Raw genomic sequence first — 23,292 nt, 5'->3', positions numbered from 1 at the left:
CATTTGATGACTTACCAAGTATTAAACTTGGTGTGCAGATTTATTTTAATTGTGTGTTGTTTATACCTTAATTCTTTGCACCTTGTATGTATTTTGCCGTCACCAGTATCATTGTGTGGACAATATGTCCTGTCCGTAATCGGTATGATATACTGCTGGACGAGATGCCGTCGGTCGGAAGACAGACAGCGGCACCCCGATCTTCAATATCCGACATGTGCCAGTAAGTATCCCAACTCTCCCCTGGTGGTGCCTAACCTTTACCTCCCCTTCCTGCACCCTAAACCTAACCCTCCCGGGGTGGTGCCCAACAGTAACTTCCCCCCCAGTGGTGCCTAACCCTAACCCCCTTTCTGCAGCATAACCCTAACCCACCTTGGGAGGTCTCTATTCCTAACCCCCCAATCCCCAGGCTAAGGCTAGTATACTTTCCTCCCAGATGCCGGCATTCGGTATGCCGATGTCGATATCTTGATCCCTTCGGGATCGTGGTGACAACTTCCTGGCGGGCGTCGGGATTTCGGCGTTGGAATACAGACGTCCGGCATCCAGTCCGCTGGCATCTTAACCGCATCCTATCCTGTCCATGGTACAAATCACCTCACCTTATTTTTATGTGCATATGTTTTCTGTATGTTTGTATTGAGGCTCTACTTTTTGTAGATTATTAAAAGTTTTATAATAACAAACATTTGTCAATAGAGTACACCATACCTCAGAGTACGATTTATGTCCTCTATCCAGTTCTCATATGCAATTTCTACTCTAGGGTGCACCACCAGCCCCATTTATAAGCCCACACTGGTTAAACCTCATAGCGTATCCTGGTTGTAATAAATTATATATACACAATTCTAGTTTCTGGCATTTAGTTATTTATACTGTGTGCAGGAGTTTATTTTCTTGTATGTTCCTATTGAGCTGATGGCCAAGATAACTGAGCAGTCTGTGGCTAAGGGGGAGATGTATCAAACCTTTAAGAGAGATAAATAGAAAGTGGTCGCTATGTGCAGCTTCTCCTAACTTTCATTTCATAGACTGTGCTAAATAAAGATAGCTAGAAGATAATGTGTTGCTATGGGCAACTTCTCCACTTTATCTCTGGTTTAAGTTTTTAATTCCAACATAAGGCCCTTCCATAATAAGTTCCAAACTTCAGATTTAATTATAATTAAGAAAAAAAATGGAATGAGCGATCGAGCGAGATGAAATCCTGGAATAAGCCATGGCATTGGTTCTCTCTCAAATCATGACGTTCAAAATGTTGAAATATCAGCATGTCCCTTATTATTTTATTACCAGTTATTTATATAGTGCACACATATTCCACAGCTTAGTATATTTGGCCATTCACATCAGTCCCTGCCCCAGTGAAGCTTACAATATCTGTTCCCAAGCACATTAACCTACCAGTATAATTTTTAGATTGTTGGAGGAAACAGGAGAACCCAGAGGAAACCCACGCAAGCACAGGGAGAAAATACAAACTCCACACAGTTAGGGCCGTAGTGGGAATCGAACCCACAACCCCAGTGCTGTGATGTAGTAATGCTAACCATTACACCATCTGTGCTGCCACTTACTTAGCATAGTATGCTACATACCTATGATGTCAAATGACCAGTGTTTTCTTCCTACTCTGGGGCATTCTACATTTCTTATACACATTCAAGCTGCCAAAACCTTTTGTGGACAAAAAGTGTACAAAGTTGTAATGTTACTTCATACACATCACATTACTACTTACAGCATTGCCAGTCATTTTAGCGATCTCTTTCAGCTTGTTGAAGACACCTGAAGCAGTAAGTTTAGGTGGTGTAAACATGGTGCGCTGGTTACTGCGACTGCTCTCTGCAACTAGCCCAAGATCCCCCTTTTCTTGTGCCTCAGCCTTAATTTTGTCTAACTGACGGCCTGAAAAAAAAAGATATTTTAGCATTTAGTTAATGCTAAAAAAAAAGAAACTGCTTGAAATTTGGCATTAAAAGGTGACAAACTAGGTGCATTTTCTTTTGTTTTGCTGTGCAGCCAAAATCATGCATACAATAAACCAATTTAATGTAATTGATGTGCATACAATAAACCAATTCAATGTAATTGATGTGCATGTCCTTTTAAGAAGGTTTTTAAAAAATAGCTGGCAAATTGTGCAAAATGAATATGCTCCATGTGAGACATGAGAGCGACTGAAAGGAGCCAACTGCTCATTGACATGAAGTGACCATGAGTATTGCCCATTGACAAATTTCCAGCAGCTATAGCACAATGGAACATGCATCACACGGTCTAAATCTGAATCAGTTACATTTATTCTGCGCTGAATTAATCACATTTCTTAATCTTAAACAAACTGGTAGTGTGTGTGTATAACTGGTGAGAAATAGCACCTCCGAGTACAATATCTTTTCATAAAGGTGTACCAAATGTGGTGGTTAAAATCACTTGACATGCGCGGATGAGACCTTCCTCTCAATTAGTGGTTCCAAACTTCAATATTCTAGTGCGGAGCGCACCAATATGGAGGAATTTGCCTTGTGATTTTCATGCAAGCTGCCCAGACCCACTATAAGCCTGACAAATAAAAGTAGTAATACACCTAGCAATGGTCATCATAGAAGACAGAGATTCTTTGTTGTTGGAACATCACTCGTCCTTCAAACATAAGCCCACACCACATCCAATGAATTTAGAAAGTCCTCTTCATATCAAACCTAAAACAATCCAAGCCTGGGATCACAATATCCTGATTAGGGTGAAAATAAGAGACTATTTTAGGCTGAAAAGAAAGTTTAGCTTGAAAATCCGCTCAATCCTCATGAAAATATAGGATTTTTGGTCACTTACCGTTGAAGCCTTTTCTCTTAAGCAGGTTGGGAACACTAAACCATGGGATTGTAGGTTGGGGCTGGAGCTGGCACTTAATGTAAACTGTAGCTTTAAGCTCCTCCTCCCTGCAAATCCACAATTCCAGTACTTCTTTAAAAATAGTCCAGAAATAAGTAGCAGTAACCTAGTGAATACGCACCAAACCTTGTAAAAAGAATTTGGACCTCAGAAGAAAAGCCAAACCCCGCAGGAAATAAGAGTGACAGGGCCGAAACCTGAACAATCACAGAATGAAGTTGTGTACAGGCCTCCAAAACCCTCCCAGAAGGAAGGTCAAGAAATGTGAGAGGCAAAAATTGGATGCATGAACCCTGTAATGTTCACACCACAAGAGCTAGTTTCCAAACTCTGAGGTAAGCACAAGATGGAAACTGGGTCCAGGCTCACAGCATAGATCGGACCACAGAGAAAAACAGTCAGCTTTCCAACGCTCAGAAAAGCCAGGTCGTTAAAGCCAACCGAGGAAGGTCCTCGTGTAGAAACGTTCCCTATTACAGCAGGTTTGGTCAAAGTGGAAGACGCCACCCAGGACTTGCTGACCTTTTGAGAATCCGCACACTACGACAAGCGTGGCCAGTTGGAGACACTAGGATAACTTCCACTGGTTAAGCCTTGACACGCCTGGGGACTCGAGGAAATAGTGGAATTGGTGGAAACAGATACGCTAGACGAAAATTCCACGGAAAAGTCAAGGCAGCCACTGCGTAAGCCAGCTGATACCCGGATCTCAAACAAAACTGCAGAACCTTGAAATTGTGTCGAGAGGCCACGAGATCATCCCTCGGGACGCCCCATCCCCGAACAAACCGTTGGAAGACCACTGGATTGAGAGACCACTTCCCTCGGGAGAAACCTGGATCTGCTGAGGAAGTCCGATGTCCAAGACCCGACTACCGGTGTAAACACCGCTGACAGAGTCGGAATAAAAGGTTTAAGCCCAGGAAAGGACTCCGCCATCACAGCTGCGCTACTGTGCCTCCTGGATGAATTACATTTGCCACCACCGTGTCGTCATCCAAATGAATGCAAACCTGCCGGCCCGTCAAGAAGAACTGGGCCCCCAAGAAAGCCAGAAAGGTGGCTCGGAGATCGAGCATAGGGATCGGCAGAGCAGTCTTTGACGGTGACCAAAATTCCTGGAACCGAAAAATATGATGATTTTTACTCACCATAAAATCTCTTCCTTGGAGTCTATCTGGGGAATGCCATTACTTCTGGGTTATGCGTAGTGAAGTGTGGAGTCAAACACTAGCTTAATTGAAACTGGCTCCCTCCACAGCAAGGTGGTCTGAACTTCTGGAATGGTGGCCCATATAACACCTCCCCTTCCACCCTACGCTCAGTCTATGTTTAACAAAGAGAGGAGACCCACGGAAAGAACTTAGAAACCATCAGTATAAAGCCAAACAAGGGAGGGATCGCTGCATTTTACTGTACGTAAAAATCATATTTCCTTTATAATCCATCTGGGGGATGTCATTACTTCTGGGACGTATCCAAGCAAGCCAATTAAGGGGGGAAGGGGTGGGTGTGTCAGAACCTACCGCTATAAGAATCTTCCGACCAACACTGGCATCCCTTGTGCCAAATGTAGGACAGCTGTAAAATTTTGTAGAAGTGTGTACGTACTGTATGACCAGGCAGCTGCTTTTCAGAGCTGCTCAACCAAGGCACCATGCCGTACATCCCAAGAGGCTCAGACAGCACGAGTCAAGTGAGCCCGAATTGAGGCCGGAACAGTCACATTCGAGGACAAATATGCCTGCCTAATGGCACAAGAGACCCATCTAGTGATGGACCCTTTTGAGACAGGCCAGCCTCTTTTTGGTGCATCAAACACGACCAACAGGGCATCAGTACAACTCAAAGACGCTGTACTGTCCAAGTAATGCATAATGCACGAACCACATCCAACAGTGCTAACGAAGAAGCTTCACTAGTCACTGAATTCTGGCAAAAAGCCGGAGGGACAATATCTTGGTTAAAGTGGAAAGTTGATACCACCTTTGGCAGAAAGGAAGGTTTAGTGTGTAACACTAGCCTATCCTCATGAAAAATAAGTAGAGCTTTACAAGAAAGACACGCTAATTCAGATACCCTTCTGGCCGAGGCAATGGCCAAAAGGAAAACAACCTTCAAAGTGGGATATCGCAAATCTAAAAATTCCAAAAGGCTCAAACAGAGCCTATTGAAGTTCCTCCAAAACTAAATTCAAGTCCCAAGGAGGAACTGGTGGGACATAAGGAGGTTGTATGCTAAGAACCCCCTGCAAGAAGGTCTGAACATCTGGAATGGTGGCCAATTTCCTTTGAAACCGGATCGATGGGGCCGAAATTTGTGATGATTTAATGTTCACTAATGGTGGGTATTGAAGGTATCAATCTAAAAAAAATAAATGTGTCGACCATTTTGTTTCAACCTTTTGACCAAACACCAACTGTAAAAAAATACTATTTATGCGTCAACCTCTTGTCCAAACCCTAAAAATAATCATAAAAAAAAAAAAATTGCCAGCCTTTTTGTGTCGACCATTTTTGTTTCAACCTTTTGACCAAACCCTAACTGTAAAAAAAATCAAATCTTCATGTGTTGACCTTTTGGCCAAACCAACAATATTAATAGTTTTAAAAAAATAATAAAAATAATGTGACGACCATTTTAGTGTCGACATTTTGAACAATCCCTAACAAAATTATTTTTTTAAACAAAGTGGCGACCATTTTAGTATCTACCATTTTAGCGTCGACTGTTTGACCAAACCCTAACCCCAAAAAATAAATAAAAATCATGTCGACCATTTTTGTGTTGACCTTGTGACCATGTCGGTCATTTGTACCAGATGATCCCTACTGTAGAAGTGGATGGATATCCCTTACAAGCGGCCCAATCATGTTTTCACAACAAACCTTTTTAATAATATTGCAGAAGCTCGTTGAACGGGATGCAAATCTGCACATACACAGTACTGTACAGTAGTGTAATTGCCGTGGTATTATGACGATAACAGATACATTAGCAGCTGAGTTCACAGTGCGTCACAACTGCAAAATGCCGATTCATTTACAGAAGTGTACGTACAGTATAGTACTGTAACTTGCTGTAAAAGGGATGCAAATAGTTTTTAAATAAAAGTAGGCAATTTTTTTTTTTTTTAACCTTTCCCTACCTTCCCCCCCAGCGCTTTTCAGATCCAGTTACAATACTTTAGGCTACAGTACGTAACTTGTAACTTCAGAGATGGCTATGCACTCCCTCCCCCTCCCCCCAACCCCCCCCACAAAAATGGCCGACATGATTTTTATTTATTTTTACACTTATTTTTGTAGGGTTTGGTCAAAGGTCGACATGCTTATTTGATATTAGTATTTTTACAGTTCAGGTAAAGGTCGACAAAAAAATGGTTGCCAAAAATAATAATCGACACATTTTTTAGGGATAGGGTTTGGTCAAAAGGTCGAGACACAAATAGTCGACACATGATACTTTTTATATTTAGGGTAAGGCACTTACCCCGACGCTTAGGGTTTGATTAGGGTAAAGATTAGGGTTATGAGTGAAAAAAAAAAAGTTTCAACCATTTTTTTGTGTCGACCGTCTTACATGTCTACCTTTAGTGCGTCGACCTATTGACAGTTTAACATCTGGTGTCTATCTAGACACGGTCGACCTTTTTACTGTCTGCTGTATCTGTTAATCCACACCAGTACCTCAGCATTAGTGAACATTACTGTAACTCATCCAGTATCAAATTATAGCTGGCAGTGCGTCTGATCCTGTCTGAGCCCCAACATGCCGAAGTTGCGTGTCCGAGACTTCTTTAAACCCTGCGTCTGACCCGTCTGAACTACTGACGCTGAAGGTGTGTCTGAAACCAGGCACTCGAGCCTCTGCACCCCATAACTGTATGGGTGTGTCATTTTAATACGGTACTGCAACATTTTTGAAGAGGAAATGTTGTGGTCGTATTGAAAACTGAGGTCGCGTTTGAGTCCCTGAATCCCAACACAGGTGTGTCTGAAACCCGATTAGTGCGGATGGATCCACCCCACCACTAATGAATGAATGTAAAATATTATATCGGGTTGTGGTGGGATTTGAACCCTGGACCAAGACCATGTAAAATTATTGCTCTAACCACTAGGCCAAGAAAGTTGCGTTTGAGTCCCTGAACCCCACCACACATTGATCATACCTTGGTTTTGCACCAGACACAGGTTTAAGTCTTATTACTGTATACAGTACTGTAGTTGCGTGGGGTTGATACTGCAGTGTCCGTTTTCAGTGAGACTACAAATTCCTGCCTGTCTCAGAATCTCGTACAATACATACTGCACTGTAGTTTATGTCCAGACAGTAATTGGCTACAAATACTGTATAAGAAAATATATATTTGTTAAAAGTACAGTACTCTCACAAACTGTACTGTAATGATTTAAAACTTTATTACACATTCTTCTACAGCTCTGATTCCATGACGAAAACGCTGTACTATAGTGTACTGAATCACAGGTTGTCAGCAAATCATCGGGCGGTGATAAAGAAAATGCACTGGATAGCTGACGCACATGCAGTGAAGTTTAAGAAAAGCGACACCTGGTGGACAAAAAGTTGTATTACATGCTATGACTTTTTCCAGCGTTTCGCTAGATTCCGTTGCGATCAATACTGAATGGCGCGACTTAATGCGTATCGTATGGCGCTAGATGCAGGGCACGCTACATGGAGCAACAAACTTGCTGGGCCCTTCTGTGTATATATACATATATATATATATATATATATATCTATCTTCCAGTCAGATGATAAATCTGGGAAGTAACTGGTTTGCGAGCCTGTAGCATAGTTTTCACCACAGACTCCGAAAAACCTTTGGCTCTCAAAATACTGGATTCAAGAACCATGCCGTCAAAGCCAAGCAAGGCAAATCTGGGTGACGGCATGGACCCTGTAGTAACACATCTGGACGCGAGGCAGACGATATGTTATGTCTGCCAACATGTTCCGAAGAACTGTGTACCAAAAACAGCACGGCCAGTCTGGAGCCACCCGAATGACTGGCAGTGCAACTAATTGAATCCGCTGAATTACCTTTGATAACATTACCAGAGGATGAAAAATGTATATCAACTAAAACACCCAAGGTGCTGTCATGGCATCCACCAGAGACGCCTGAGGATCCCGGGACAGAGATCCGTACCTTGGAACTCTCTTGTTTAGACGAGAAGCGTTCGATCTATTATGTCTGGAGATCCCCATCTTGAAACTATTTCTGCAAACACCGGTTGTAATTCCCATTCCCCTGGATGCACACTGTGGCGACTTAAGAAGTCCGCCTCCCAGTTTTCCACCCCTGCAATGTAAACTGCTGAAATAGCTGGAACCCAATTTTCTGCCCAATGAAGGATGTGAGAAACCTCCCTCATTGCCACCCTCCATGTTTATTTAAGCAACTGCTGTGGCATTGTCCGGCTGGATTCGCACTGGTAAATTCTTTAGAAAGCACAGAGCCTGAAAATAGAACCCCATGGCATCTATTCACTGTGAAGAGAGCTTGGGGGGAAGCCCAGCACCTCCGTAACTCCGTAAGTGCTGGGCACGTCCCAAGTGTGACAAATTGGAGGCATGTCATAAGGACACATCACTTTTCGGGAGCACAAGGCTCCCTGCTGGCTCCCCCAGCATCCTGCCCTGCCTGTAGTCTAGTGGGAATGCAAATAGTATTCAGTTCTGGCTGAAAGAGAACACCTTCAACAAACAGAAGATATTGTAAGGAACAATTTGGTTGGGAATGCGTATGTCAAGCGCAGAGCCAAAGGGCCCTTCGAGCCAAAACTAATATAGCTGAAACTCGGAAGCTACCTGTGCTCTGTCTTGCACGCCCGTGAGACTGTCCCGGCAATCCAGTAGGGAATCCCCGTTCGAATTATTGTAAAGCCCAGCGACAAATTAGTCAGCAGAAGTTTCAATAGCTCACTGTCGAGGCTTGCAAGGTCAGATCACAACCCCAGAACCTATTAAAACTAGGGATGTGCAGACTCAGATTAGATCGGATTTTCCCTGCCAAAAATCAGGTCTCAGAAAGAGGCAAAACGTCATCTTTCATGGACAAACAATCTTTCATGGACTTTTGTCCAGGAATGATAATGTTTGTCCATGAAAGATGACGTTTAGCCTCTTTCCGAAACCCGATTATTGGCGGGAAAAATCTGAATTTAGCGGGAAAATCCAAACTAATCCGAGCCTGCACATCCCTAATTAAAACAGACTGGAGACAACCCTCTAAATTTAAGCTAGCCAGGGGCAAATGCAGGATTTTTAAGGGGGGTTTCCACATACATATATATCAGCCCCAGCCCCAAACAACCAGTCCCAGCCAGCCCCTGCACCAGATAGTCACCCCAGCCAGCCAGCCAGCCCCTGCCCCACACTGCCAGCCTCTATCCAGACAGCCAGCCCCAACCCGATAGCCAGCCTGCCAGCCCCAGACAGCCAACCCCACACTTACCTGATGCTTGTAGCTCCTCAGTCAAAAGCCGCGGGTCCGAGTCCTCTGCTCTATGGCGTGGCGTGACATCATGCGCGCCGGCAGCCAGGTCTCTCTCGCCTTCCAAATAAAAAAAATAGCGGGTGCGGGGGCGGCAATGCCGGGCGAGCGGGGCCCCCACTCTATCCGGGCCGCCAGTCTAGTCTCTGATGACGGCCCTGGTGATTGCTGCACGCTGCCTGGCCACTGTCAGTGCAGCTGTCAGCGCTTCCGCATCTGGTGGTATGAAAGCCACCTGACGCAGAAGCGCTGACAGCTGAACAGGCAGCGGCTGGGCAGTTCCGAGTGTGGCCCACTGATTGTGCAGAGACAGAGACAAGGCTGTCTCTCTGTCTCTGAAAAAAAAAAAAAAATTAGTTGGTCAGGTGGGGTTTCTGGGTACCCAGAAACCCCCCCTGCGTGCGCTAGTGCTAGCGGATGCCTAAAGGACGCTGAGCTCTGAACAGGAAGGGGTGTTTGTTGAGCTAAAAAGCTACCGCAGCAACAAACGTGGGAGGTGTTTCCACTCGGATACCTAATCTGTAGGAAGCAAAATGTGCGAGGAACTTTTGACCTCTTTATCCGGCGTCTTCTAGGCCTCTCCGATGACATTCGAAGAAGGGAAAGTAATGACTTTCCATCTCCAACACTTAAGCAGACCCACAGCTACCGCTCGGGAATCCGAATCTAAACCTATGAGAGTGACAGACAGCAAAAATGAGTCAAAAAAGACAATAGGCCCTCACCCTCCAGAAAGGTTCAAGTCTTTGCAAGTTCCTTTGAATGCGGAGCCCTCAAAGGCAGAAGACGCTTCCAAGACCACCCTCCACCTGCTCCTCGCATAGCAGAGGATTCCTGAAAAAGCGTGCCAAATGAGAGGAACCTGACGTAAATCACGACGCCACACAGCATGGAGCCAGAGTGGGACATGTTGTGGCTGGAAACTTAACCCTATAGAGGTAAAGAAGCCTTCACCAGAGATGAGGGAATACCTAAGCCTGAACTTGATGAGGGCATACATAAGCCAGAACTTGGTCTACACTAGGGTGGACACCAACCTGTTGAGAGCCTGAGTCTACGTAGGTCCCACCATGGTGGACGCAGCACACCAGACGCCTGAGCGTCACCGGGCCCTATACAAACAAGGCCTTCCCGAGGGCAAGTGCACATGAACCTGTGCGTGAGAGAAATGTTTTGTGTGGCACATCAAACCCAGCGATATTGCTAGCGACCTGCATTAAGATAAAGAAGGGTTGAACAGTGATTGCTCCATCATTCATTCACTCGTTCCAGTGCGTGCGGGCAATCCCCGTTCAAGGGCATTTGTTCCGATGACAGAACAAATGCCCATCGCTCCAGTGTGTACCCAGGTTAAGGCATCTGTGCAGTAAACTCCGTGCAGCAGCCATAGATCAGAGTGCAAATAAAGTTAAAACACTAACAAGCCCCCAACACTGTTTGGATACAATAACTAAGCTGCATGCTCCTAAGCAGGCATGTGGTATAGAGTGTTAAGTACGGGTAAAAATGTAAAGGGTGAATTTAAAATGCCAAAACTGCTCCTGCATCTACTATACTCCATCAACATATTCCCAGTGTCCCCCAAATGGTGGACTAAGAAAACAGGAGATATGGTAAGAACTTACCGTTATCTCTGTTGCTACGAAGTCCATAGGGTCAACAGGGTTGACCTTGGGGTATAGCTGGATCTGAATCCACGTGCACCACGCAGTTAAAGCTTTTGCTGCTGCCAGGATGCACTTGGGTCCATCCTCCTCTATACCCCACCCCCGAGTCACAGGCACCTCAGTTGGTAAGCAGCCAAGGCCGGAGGAGGAGACGAAACAGAGAGAAGGAAGACTGGAACACACAAGAAAACCATACTCACAGAAATGTGAGACGGAAAAACCGGTGACCAGCCACACAGCCCATATGAAGCCAGGTGCATCAGGGCGGGTGCCCTGTGGACCCTATGGACTTCGTAGAAAGAGATAACATAGGTAAGTTCTTACCATATCTCTTGTTTTCTACTTCAGGGCCCATAGGGTTGACCTTGGGGATGTCCCAAAGCAGTTCAACTAAGGGCGGGGTGTACTGGTGAAAGATCAGAAAAGGAGTGCGACAGGAAAGCGCCCCCAAATCTGACAACCTCCTGGCAGAAGCAATTGCCAGGAGAAAAACGGTCTAAAACGTCAGCCACTTGAGTTCCACCAACTCAAGAGGCTCAAAAGGAGGACCCTGCAAGACCCGTAGTACCACCGCCAAGTCCCAAGGAGCCACAGGAGGCACAAAGAGAGGCTGGATCCTGAGAACACCCTGGAAAAAGGTGTGAACATCTGACAGTGTAGCAATCCGTCACTGAAACCACACGGACAAGGCAGACACATGAACCTTCAGAGAGGCCAGGCGTAAGCCGAGGTCCAAACCCGATTGAAGAATCTCCAAGATTCTGGAAACCCGGAACACCTGCGGATCATAGTTTCTGGATTCACACCACTGAAAATAAGTGCGCCACACCCTGTGGTAAATCCGCGCGGAAGCAGGCTTGCGTGCCCTAAGCATGGTACCAATGACCGAACTGGAGAAACCCCTAGATCTCAAGATGGCTGTCTCAAGAGCCACGCCGTCAAAGACAGCCGACCCAGATCCGGGTAAAGGCAGGGCCCTTGAGACAACAGGTCCCGACGGGAGAAGGTACGGAGCGTCGATGGAGAGGCACCTCAGATCGGAGTACCAAGGACGTCTGGGCCACGCCGGAGCTACCAGCACGAGCGTGCCGCCGTCCTACTTGAATTTCCGCAGAACCCGAGGAAGCAGGGATATCGGAGGAAACAGATACGCCAGGTGAAACGTCCATTTCACCGACAGTGCGTCTACCAGACAGGCGCCTGCGTCTCTTGTCCTTGACCCGTAAACGGGCAACTTGTGATTGTGACGGGAGGCCATCAAGTCCAGCTCCGGGAGCCCCCACCTGTACATGAGTAGCTGAAACACCTCTGGGTGAAGCGACCATTCCCCGGGATGCACATCGTGACGGCTGAGGAAGTCCGCCTCCCAATTGCAGACTCCGGGAATGAAGACTGCAGAGATCGCTGGAATGTGACACTCCGCCCAAGCAAGAATGCGAGACACCTCCGACATCGCTGCCCGACTGCGAGTTCCTCCTTGGTGGTCGATGTACGCCATCAAGCTCTCCAAGACCTCAGCCAATTCATCAGCCACCCGTGCGCTTGCAGGCAAGCGAACGTCAGGTGGAGATGTTGAAGCAGTACCTCCGGGGAGCTCGCCAGCAACAGGAGGTCGTCCAGATACGGCAGCAGCCGTACATTCTGATTCCGAAGATGTGCGGCCATGACCGCCATAATCTTCGTGAACACCCTCGGTGCCGTGGAGAGGCCAAAGGGTAGCGCCCGGAACTGAAAATGATGTTGAAGGATAGCGAACCTCAGATACCGCTGGTGTGAAGGTGCTATCGGAACATGGAGGTAAGCGTCCTGGATATCCAGGGATACCATGTAATGCCCCGGTTCCATCGCCAGAATGATGGAACGTAACGTTTCCATCCTGAACTTGGGAACTCGAAGGAATTTTTTCAGAGACTTCAAGTTGAGGATAGGGCGATGAGAACCATTGGGTTTCTGCACCAGAAACAGAGAAGAATAGTACCCCGTCCCTCGTTGTAATTGAGGAACGGGAACAATGACCCCTGCTTTCAGCAAGGACACTATGGCCCTCATTCAGAGCCGTACGCTCTGAGCAGAGCGCACGCTCTGAATGAGGGCCGGGCTCCATTTTCATGGAGCGTCCTCCTGGACGCTAGTATAGCTGTGGGTCACCACCCACAGGCTATACGAGCGTGCTTTGTGATGGCCGCGATGGTCGAGACCATCGAAATTGCGAGCCGGAGCCTGCGGTTGAGGTTTTCAACCGCAAGCTCCGGAGTGATTTTGGCTCTATCAGAGCCAAAATCACTCCCACTGACATCACTAGTGATGTCAGTGGGCCGGCTTCTGACGGGAGGCGTTCCCGTGGGAACGCCCCCGTCAGGGAGGCACGCCCCCGGCACGCCCACCAAAGGGGGCATGCTGTCAATCAACATTGACAGCACGCCCCCTTTGATCGGACACAACGAGCGAAGGACTTTCCTTCGCTCGTCGCGTCTGGCGCATGCGCACGACGGAGCTCCCTCCGTCGTGCGCATGCTCAGTGCATAACATCGACACACTTGCGAGCGGACAGCCGCTCGCGAGTGGGTCTGAATCAGGCCCTATAGCTTCCTGAATCTGCAAAGCTTTGGTTTTGTCCTGAGAAGGACTCGTGCAGAAAAACTGGTGGGGCGGTCTGTGCCGAAAAGACAGGGCGTACCCCTGGGAGACCACTTCTCGAACCCAGACATCTGTGGTGGTATTGTGCCAGCACTGGGCAAATAGAAAAGTCAGCCTCCCACTCTGGGGTCCCCCAGAGGGAGGCCCGTCCCATCAGGCAGAAGGTTTATCCTCCTGCTTGGAAGAAGGGCGCCTAGCATTCCAGGCCTGCTTCTTGGGCTTAGAGGCGGCCTTGGTCGCCGACTGCCTCGGGAAGGACTGACCTTTGGCCTTACCCTGAACCCGAAAAGACCGAAAGGCGGAGCTCCTCACCTTAGCAGGTGCTGAAGCCGAAGGGACGAAGGCTGACTTGGATTTAGCCAGAGTATCCACTATTTTGTCCAAGTCTGGACCAAATAGCAACTCCCCATCAAAAGGTAAGGCCTCCAGGCCCTTTTTAGAGTCTGCGTCTGCTCTACAGGACCTCAGCCACAAGGACCGACGAGCAGAGACAGCTGCAGCCGAAACCCTAGAGGTCAGCAGACTGGCATCTAATGACGCTTCCCCAATATAGGAAGCCGCATCTCTCATCTGTCCCATTAACGCTCTCTGGATATCCGGAGCATTGGCTGGAAAAGTATCCTCTAATGCGTTGGCCCAGCTCTCAACGGCTTTAGCCTCCCAAGAGATGGCCATGGACGGACGGGCCACTGCCCCGAGAGAGGGTAGAGAGACTTTAAACAAATCTCCACTTTCCTGTCCGTGGGATCCTTCAGAGAGGAGATAGACGGTAATGGCAATGTAGCGCTTTTAATTAAGCAGGTGATATGGGAATCCACCGAAGGTGGGGTTTAATATTTCCTGCAATGAGCCACAGGAAAAGGATAATTGGAGACAAATAATCAAGCGCCAAGAGGGGGTGTAAGCCAACTAGCTAAAAGAGAAAATGTATATAAACTGGTGTGTACATATACTAAATAATGGACACAGCTGCCTACCACCTGGGAGTATGCCACCACTCCCAATGAGCACTAGGTGCTCAGAAAATGTAAAGACTGAATAGGTGGAATGGCGCTAGTGTCACATATAAAACATGGTGCAAATGCATAAAACGTTTATTGTAAATATAGCAGCACTGCGTATCAGCAAAAGTATCAACATATAAGAATACAATAAGCTAATATAAACACACTCTGCACCAGATAGTGTGTGTTGCCAATCGATGGAAGATATTATAGCAACTATGTATCACATGAAAAATGATGCAACGATAGCCAGGAGGAATGAATGTTGGAATGTATGTTCCCAAAGAGCTGATAATTATGAAGCTCCAAAATAGTTGCCTGATTAAGATAGACCAAAAAATATGTATAGATATAATATGAGTCCGTATATGGTAAATGATAAAAAATAATAATAAAAAATGAGAAAGTCAGTCAATGAGACAAATAAATCCGGATAGCATATGAATAATTCTGTTATATAACTCACACATCTGAAGTCACCCCAAGGCAATGATGCAGTGCCAGCCTGTTGGTATGAGGCCGGTACTCAGCTGGAGAGTGCCGAGGAGTGTGCAGAGTGAGTGCACGTGGGTGTGCCAGGAGGTAATGACCACTCTGGCGGTCGTGGGACACGGCCCCGGAGCCCCGCTGTGAGGACTGCAGTCAGTGAGATGGTAAGCTGTCCGGCAGTTAAGTCGCTCTCTTCAGAGAGATGAGATGATACAGCCGCGTGTGAGTACTCCGCTCTACTGGGCCGCGGCTGACGGACAAAGTGAGCGTAGCAAGTGCTGAATCCTGGATTTGAAATAAATTCACTGGAGCGCAAAGTGGTGGTAGATATGTCTGTGATCCTTAACGCGTTTCACTACATATAGTAGCTTCTTCAAGAAGGCAGCGTGGACGTCCAGATGGACAGTCTGATGCTGCCGCTCTGAAGAGTAAAAATAAACAAACTTCTTTTAAAACATAAAAATAACCTTAGGGGCCGCTTATGCAGCCCCACTGCGCCAGGGTGACCCGACTCCGGCCGGGCACCAACTAAAAACTGAGGTGCCTGCGGCTCGGGGGCGGGGTACAGAGGAGGATGGACCCAAGTGCATCCTGGGAGCAGCAAAAGCTTTAACTGCGTAGTGCCCGTGGATCCAGATCCAGCTATACCCCAAGGTTAACCCTGTGGACCCCCTATGGACCCTGAAGTAGAAAAGCTTGACAGCATGCACAAACAAATTGGCTTGGATTATGATATGCCAAATAACAAGAGATATGGTAAGAACTTACCTTTGTTATCTCTGTTTCTACGAAGTCCATAGGGTCCACAGGGTTGACCTTGGGGTATAGGTTGGGAACCAAATCCGGGCACCACGCAGTTAAAGCTTTTAGCTCCCAGGATGCACTTGGGTCCACTCTCCCTATAACCCCACCCCCAAGCCAGAGGCACCTCAGTTTGTAAGTAGCCAAAGGCCGGAGGAGGAGAAAAAAAGAGAGAGAAAACTGGAACACTCGATAACCATACTCACAGAAATGGGAGACGGAAAACCGGTGACCAGCCACACAGCCCATTTGAAGCCAGGTGCGTCAGGGCGGGCGCCCTGTGGACCCTATGGACTTCGTAGAAACAGAGATAACAAAGGTAAGTTCTTACCATATCTCTTGTTTTCTACTTCAGGGTCCATAGGGGGTCCACAGGGTTGATCTTGGGGATGTCCCAAAGCAGTTCAACCAAGGGAGGGGACGCTCCTGTGCTGAGAGGAGAATCCGCCGCCAAAAAGGAAGCATCCGGAGAGGCAAAGGAAACCAATGCCTAGAACCTTAAAAAGGTGTGGGCAGAAGACCACGTGGCCATCTAGCAAGGCAAAACAGCCAAGGCGCCACAGCGAGCCACCCACGAGGGTTACATGGCCCGAGAAAAAACAAGCATCAACAACAGAAAGGCCTACCCATGGGTAGGCCCCTGAAGAAGACATACGAGGCCGTCCAGCCAACATTTGGCCATAGGCCGGCCATCCTTTCCTGTTAAAACCAGAAATCTCAGACCACCAATAAGGAGTCCGATTTCCGTCAGGAACTTGAACGGATCACATAAATCCACAGAGGCCGGACCACAGTCAATGAGGCCACACCAGCCGATAAGACCGGGGACTGAATGGCCTCACTATAAGTTCCAGAATAATATGGAACCTAAAAATCACTAAGAAGAAACACAGGGTGAGAGCAACTCACACCCTGACAAGATGCCCTCCAGAAGAGGGAGCCACATGAGAACGCTCCCAATTCCGACACTCACCTGGGTGATATAAACTCCCTGAGAGAAAGAGAGAAAGCCAAAGCAATAGACCATGTAATGGCAATCACAACCAGCGGTTCCATTAACTTTCCCCGGAGTCAACGAAGAACCACTACTAACTCCCAAGGAGTCCCTAGGGAGGACAAATGGAGGCATAATCCAGAAAACACTCCAAAGGATGAACTGGATACCAGAGCGGAGCAATTCCATATCTTAATCATACTGACAGTGTAGAGATCCGCACTGTCAGGAAGGCCAGGCCGAGGGTGAAACCCAAGCCAGCCGGAAGGAATGCCAGAATATCTGGAAATCCTGGACACCAGAGGATCATATCGACAGGTATAATACCATAAGAATTATGGCTACCACAGTTTGTGGTAGGTCCCAGCAAAAACTGATCCATGTGCTCTAATCATTCCAACGATGACAAAGCCAGGGAAGCCGTAAGACCACTGTAGGGACGCAGTCAAAGACAAACGACCCAGGTCCAAGACAAACCCCAGGACCCTGAGACAACAGGTCTGGGCAGTGAAGCATCAGGAATGGAGTATCGATGGAGAGACTCCGAAAAACCAAGTACCCCTGACATCTGGGGCAATCAGGAGCCACCAGCAGGAAAGCATCTCCGTCTCGATTGAAACACTTCCCTCGAGGAAGAATGGAGACCGGAGAACACAGGTACGCAAATTGGAAGAACTACTTCACCGACAAAGAGTCACTGAAGGTTGCTTCAGAATCCCCAGAGTTGGACTGTAACACCATAGTGTGATAGAGTCAGAAGGCCATGAGGGTCACCTCAGGAGGACCCCCCCCCCCCCCTGCTCACCAGGAGATGAAACCTCTCTTGGGGAAGAGACTAGTCCCCTGGATGCACGTCGTGACGGCTGAGGACTCCCGCTTACCAATGGAGAGCACCTGAAATGAACACTGTCGAGATGGTCGGGAGGAGACCCTCAGACAATGTCCGAATGTATGACATACCTGACATTGCCACCCAACGAACAGTATTGCTAAAAAGGAAGCCACTGTTCTGACCCTGTCGGACTGAACTTTTTCAGGTTCACCGGGAAACGAGGGTTATGCCAGAGTGAAGGCCCAAGACAGGCTAAAGTTCCAACCAGTTAATTGACAGGGTGGAATCGACAGACATCCAACTGCACTGAAATGGATGCGAACCAGACACTGTCCTTAGCAAAGAATACCCTGGACGAGATGGCCATAGTCACCCGAAAAGGGACCGACTTGCCTCCGGGGAGAGCATCATCGTTTGAACAGTGATCAGACAGAAATAACTTGTTCCATCTGGAGATAAGCCAATTATGGAAAGGCCTGGAATGGAACTAAGCCCATTCCACCCTTCCAAAGGCAGACACTGAATAGTGGACCATGCATCCCAGAGTGTAAAGACATATGTCGACTGCGCAGACATCCATGTACTCCTAATGGAAGAGTGGAGATGCCGTCTTATGCCAGAAGAATTCTCAGATTCTGAGAATCCAGCAGGGCTCCTAGGTGAAGAATACCCAGAGAGGGATGCAGGGAGGACTTTTTCCCCATTGATTAAACGTCTGCAGTCAACCCCCCTGTCAGTCAGTCAGACCCGGCTGTAAAGTACCCCGGTGATCCTGCTAAGAGCAGGAGGCCATCCAGGTACAGGAGCATTGGGATATACTGAACAGAAGAACTGTCAGAAAATCCAAAACGCTGGTAAACCCCTGTGGGGCTGAGAGCAGTCCCAACAGGCAGAGCCCGAAAAATCGTAAGTGCTGTGATACAGCAAACCTCAGTCCATGCTGAGGTAAGGTCTCTGTAAGTACCCGTAGGCACGCGTCCTGTATATCCAGTGATACCATAAAGTCCCCAGGTTCCAAACATAGTATGATGGAGCATAGGGATTGCTTCCTGAGCCCAGGTAGCTTTAGGAACTGGTTCGGGGAATTGAGACAGAGAATAGGCCAAAGAGGACCATTCAGCCACCGCACCAGAAAGAAAGCAGAACAACCAGTCCCTCGCTGAGAAAGTGGGGATGGCCCAATTAGCTCCGCTTACCGCAACAACTGTATAGCTTTCTGGATTTGTAAGGCCCTGTTCCGAATAAGGGCCTGCGTACCATCACATGGAAATAGGCCGCCTGAGCAAAGAGAGTGCGTACCCTCCTACCCACGTAGCCGCGGCAACTAGACACTAGTACCGGGCAAACTGAGAAATCGCCATCTCCCAGTGGTAGGCCTGTCTCGTCAGGCTGACGATATATCCGTAGGTTCAGAAGCAGGATCGGCTGGCAGTCCAGGTCTGCTCGGAACTGGATATGTCGGCCCTTGTAAAGGCCGACAGTCTATGAAGAAACAGACCTTTAGGCTGACCCAGAGGACAAAAAGACTTAATAGTCTGAGGCCCCGTAGTGAGCATAGCTGACGGCGGGAAATTTGTACTGCCACTGTCAAGGTCAGGACCCAACAAGATATACCCTATAGATGGTATCTGCACCTCTGCATTCCCAGAGCGCAGCCATAGGGTATTACGGAGGATACCGTCGCAGCCGGAACTCTGAAAATTAGGAGCTGGTATCCAATATAGGCATGTCCACCTATGACAACTGCATATATTACGTGAGCAACCAAATACATTTGAACCCCAGACGTGTAGGAGGGGAAAAAACATTACAAATGCATCAGCTCAGTATGCAATAGTATTAACCAACCATGCTATCGCCATGGTAGGATGGGTAACAACCCCTGAAAGCGAGTATACTGATTTCAGGCAGAGTTACCACCTACGGATCAGAAGAATCCGACCACGCAGGAATGGGATGCGTAGTAACGTCTGTAATCCGACGAGTAACACGCCCATCCACCCCAGGAGGGGCTCATGATGACCCTCAGGGAATTTGGGACAGGAGACCAAACACTGTTGTAATACCTCATATCTGGCAACAGCCAGAGTCCCGCCATGCGATCCACCCGCTAGTCAGCAACAGGGACCCAAAAGGCACGTAATACTGAGGGTGTATGATACAGGTGCAGAATGGACCTGCTACCAGCCCTAAAACAGGGATAATAATACTTGAGATAGGCTTCCCCCCGTGTAAGAGGGAAAGAGCCCAAAACAGTATCCAGTTCACGGTAGAGCCAAGTGGGAAGTAAGCACAGGGCGTCAACCACGCCAATTTGCGTTTCATAGAAAAACGACATCCACCCAGGGTGGCTGTTGTGGTAATCCCTGCAAGGGGCATGACAGACTATTGTGGCACCAGGGGGAATTCATATACTCGAAAAACCCCTGTAGGGAGCGGTAGTCTGTGTCACAGGCGAAGAGTGCAAGAAACTGCGAGATACCCTGAGATGAAAAAGGGCAGTATGGTGAAGTAACCCCAAGTGAGGTACAACAATGGGGCCCGCCCGGCGATCCGCAATTAAGAGGATCCCGAGAAAACAAACCGCCCAAGGGGGTCGTGAAAGGGGCCGGCACCCGATGACGCCACATACAGAACCCTTTAAGAGTTAAATCCTCCGCACTAACACCTGCAGCACATGGCTTGCAGGATAGTAAAAATGGGTGCAGTATAACGCTCTATCTCCTGGTCAGACATATCTGACCAAGCCTTGTGATCAAGCAGCGCTATACTGGTCCTGACTGAAACTAAAAATTAGCTGCAGGGACCCATTTTCAGCGTATGCAACACACAGTTCCACTCAAAATATGGCAACGTGCAGCACGCAACAGTATGTGACAAACCTCACAAATATTAACAAGTATATAAATGTGAGGTCTCAGAACCACCCCAAGTACAGCTGTATTAGGGCAGATAAGGAAAGGGATAGATATACACTGACAGGTGAGAGAATAAAGTACAGTCAGCACTAGCATAAGTCACATACAATGCAGATATACACATATATACATAAACATGTCATATAATATACTGCACTATTACACTGCATGCAACTTACCCAGATTCAGTGTCTGGGAAGGCTACAGCGCTGTGTACACTGACCTGATGGTGAGGTACGCAGGGGGACTGGGCCAACTGCCATCCTGAGAGATTTCTGCTGCACCACAGAGAAAATGGCCGCTGGAGACCTCAGAAGAAGCGTGGCCCGCGGAGGAAGCAGCTCAGCGACGCCAGACTATAGATACTGAAAGGCGCGCTGAGCTGAGGGGAGGAGCCTCTGTAACAGGGAAGGCTGTCTCCCCTGGCCGGCTATTAACCCCCGGGACGCCGGCTCCCTGCACCGAACACTAAGTCCCTGGTGGTCTAGTGGACACACGGGGTATGGGGGGCCCACCGCCACTGCCGGCGCCTCCGGTCTGTCCCCAGAGACCCGAGGCACAGGACTGCATTTCAAATGCGCGGATCACCGCAAGCGGTGACCCGCGCCTTACCTGCTCCCCGTGGATCCGGCAGCAGTCCTGGGCGCCCGCAGAGTCCGGCTAGTACAGACTCTGGGGTCCCGCTGAGATCCCCAGATCTGTACTGGCGTCTCAGCGCCAGCGGGGTGACGGAGCGGCAGCTTAGACGTCCTATGGACAGTCTGACGCTGCCGCTCTGAAGAATCCAAAGGAAAAATAAAAAACTCTGTCCTTTAGAAAAAATAAAGCTTAGGGGCTGCTAATCAGCTCCCCACTGCACTAAACGGTGACCCGATTCCGGCCGGGCACCAACTTAAACTGAGGTGCCTCTGGCTTGGGGGTGGGGTTATAGGGAGAGTGGACCCAAGTGCATCCTGGGAGCTAAAAGCTTTAACTGCGTGGTGCCCGGATTTGGTTCCCAACCTATACCCCAAGGTCAACCCTGTGGACCCCCTATGGACCCTGAAGTAGAAATTAAGTTAACATTTCAAGGGGTTGTGTTATTAACAGTTATTTTATTTTTCTAATTTAAATGCTTAAGGCAATCGATAACAATGGCACAATTTAAATATCAGCTTTTCTTGATTATTGCGATCTAATTAATAATAGTCAATATACTTAACATGAACACCCCCCCTCCCAAAGAGATATAATTTTAAATAAAGTAGATGTCGCAGTTTTAATGGTTATCTACTGCTATAGTAATTGTGTGTTTAGTCTTTCAAGTTTGAAGTACCTCAACTTATTTTTACATTTTATATGTAGGTTTGCATAGTGCAAATACTTTGGCTGTGCTTATAGTATAGACAAAGCTTACCTAAAAATGAAAATAATATTTATAAAAAATTTATATTGAATACATAATTTTCAGAATATTTAAAAAAAACATTCATACCTGTTGCTTGTGCAACTGCTTTCATTAATATGGTTTCTCCAATGCCAAGCTCAAGACCTTCATAAGCAGGACCCAGGCGGTTCAAGCAGAGATAGATACAAGGTAGAAGATCCACCGGAGTTAAGCAGATGACAGAGCGCAGAAAATTACTCAGTGTTTCAATGTTTTTTAGGCTGAAGAAAAAAAAAAAATATCCATATAAAAAAGTTCACACCAATATAAAATCTTCAATACCTTTCTAGTTTTTCTTTTTGCTTTAAAAAAACATGTTTAATCTACTCTAATGAGTAAACCGATTTGGGGGGGGGGGGAGAAATGGTGGGGGCTGGGGTTCAATTAGCCACGATAATTGTTGGGGTGGATAAAACAGGACTTACCGCATTTTTTTTTTGACCTTCAGACAATTCAATTGAAGCCCGTTTTATCTGCCCGAAAAATTTCCTATTATCGGGCGAATACACATAGGATAAGTGATAAGTTCATTGACCTATATGTTTTCGCCGCTGGCTTCCTAATCACAGCCCATTATCAGGGATATTTATTCGGAGCCTACTGAGCTCCTGAAAAAAAACAACCCCCAGATAAAGGGCTGACGGCAGCCACGCTTCGGGGCTAATTGAGTAAATTAGTCATGGTACATTGCAGCAGTTAACTGAATTTCCCACTTTGTCACAAAAGATTGTGGAATTCCCTGTGTATAGTCCCATTAAAATTCTACAGTGAGGGTTTTTTTTTTTTTTTAGAAGTGGAGTTGTTGCCCATAGCAACCAATCAGATTCTAACAACCTGCACTTTAGGAAGGGGAAATCTTAATATCAATCTTTGCACAACTTTCCATTGGCCTGAGTTTTAATTAATGACTTCCTGTTTATTCCATGTAATTTATCTAATTGGACTATGTCACCTAACTCCAGTGATTTTATTTTGGCAAACAGAACTCTGACTGAGAAATTAGGTCTACTCCTCTGTTTACAAACATTCTCCTCTAGGGCACAACCATACTTACCTACTCTCCCGCAAGTTTCGGGAGGCTACGAATTGTCAGG

At 47.3% G+C, this 23,292-nt stretch overlaps 1 protein-coding gene across 2 annotated transcripts in view; it reads right to left on the bottom strand.

Annotated features, from left to right (window-relative positions):
• The window catches only part of LIG1 (DNA ligase 1), a 217,596-nt gene that overhangs the window by 90,595 nt on the left and 103,709 nt on the right, over positions 1–23,292 (bottom strand). For both annotated transcript variants that reach the window (XM_088444581.1, XM_088444580.1), the window contains exons 12-13: positions 22,247–22,419; positions 1,748–1,914 (exon numbers count right to left, since the gene is read on the bottom strand). In XM_088444581.1, coding sequence (XP_088300707.1) covers positions 1,748–1,914; positions 22,247–22,419 — 340 coding nt within the window. The remainder of the gene's footprint in view (positions 1–1,747; positions 1,915–22,246; positions 22,420–23,292) is intronic.

Source organism: Taudactylus pleione, unplaced genomic scaffold (genome assembly GCF_031769625.1).
Source record: "Taudactylus pleione unplaced genomic scaffold, aTauple2 ptg000366l, whole genome shotgun sequence".
NCBI lineage: Eukaryota > Metazoa > Chordata > Amphibia > Anura > Myobatrachidae > Taudactylus > Taudactylus pleione.
Note: the sequence above shows the minus strand (reverse complement) of the source record. Positions and strands in the feature narration are given on the sequence as shown.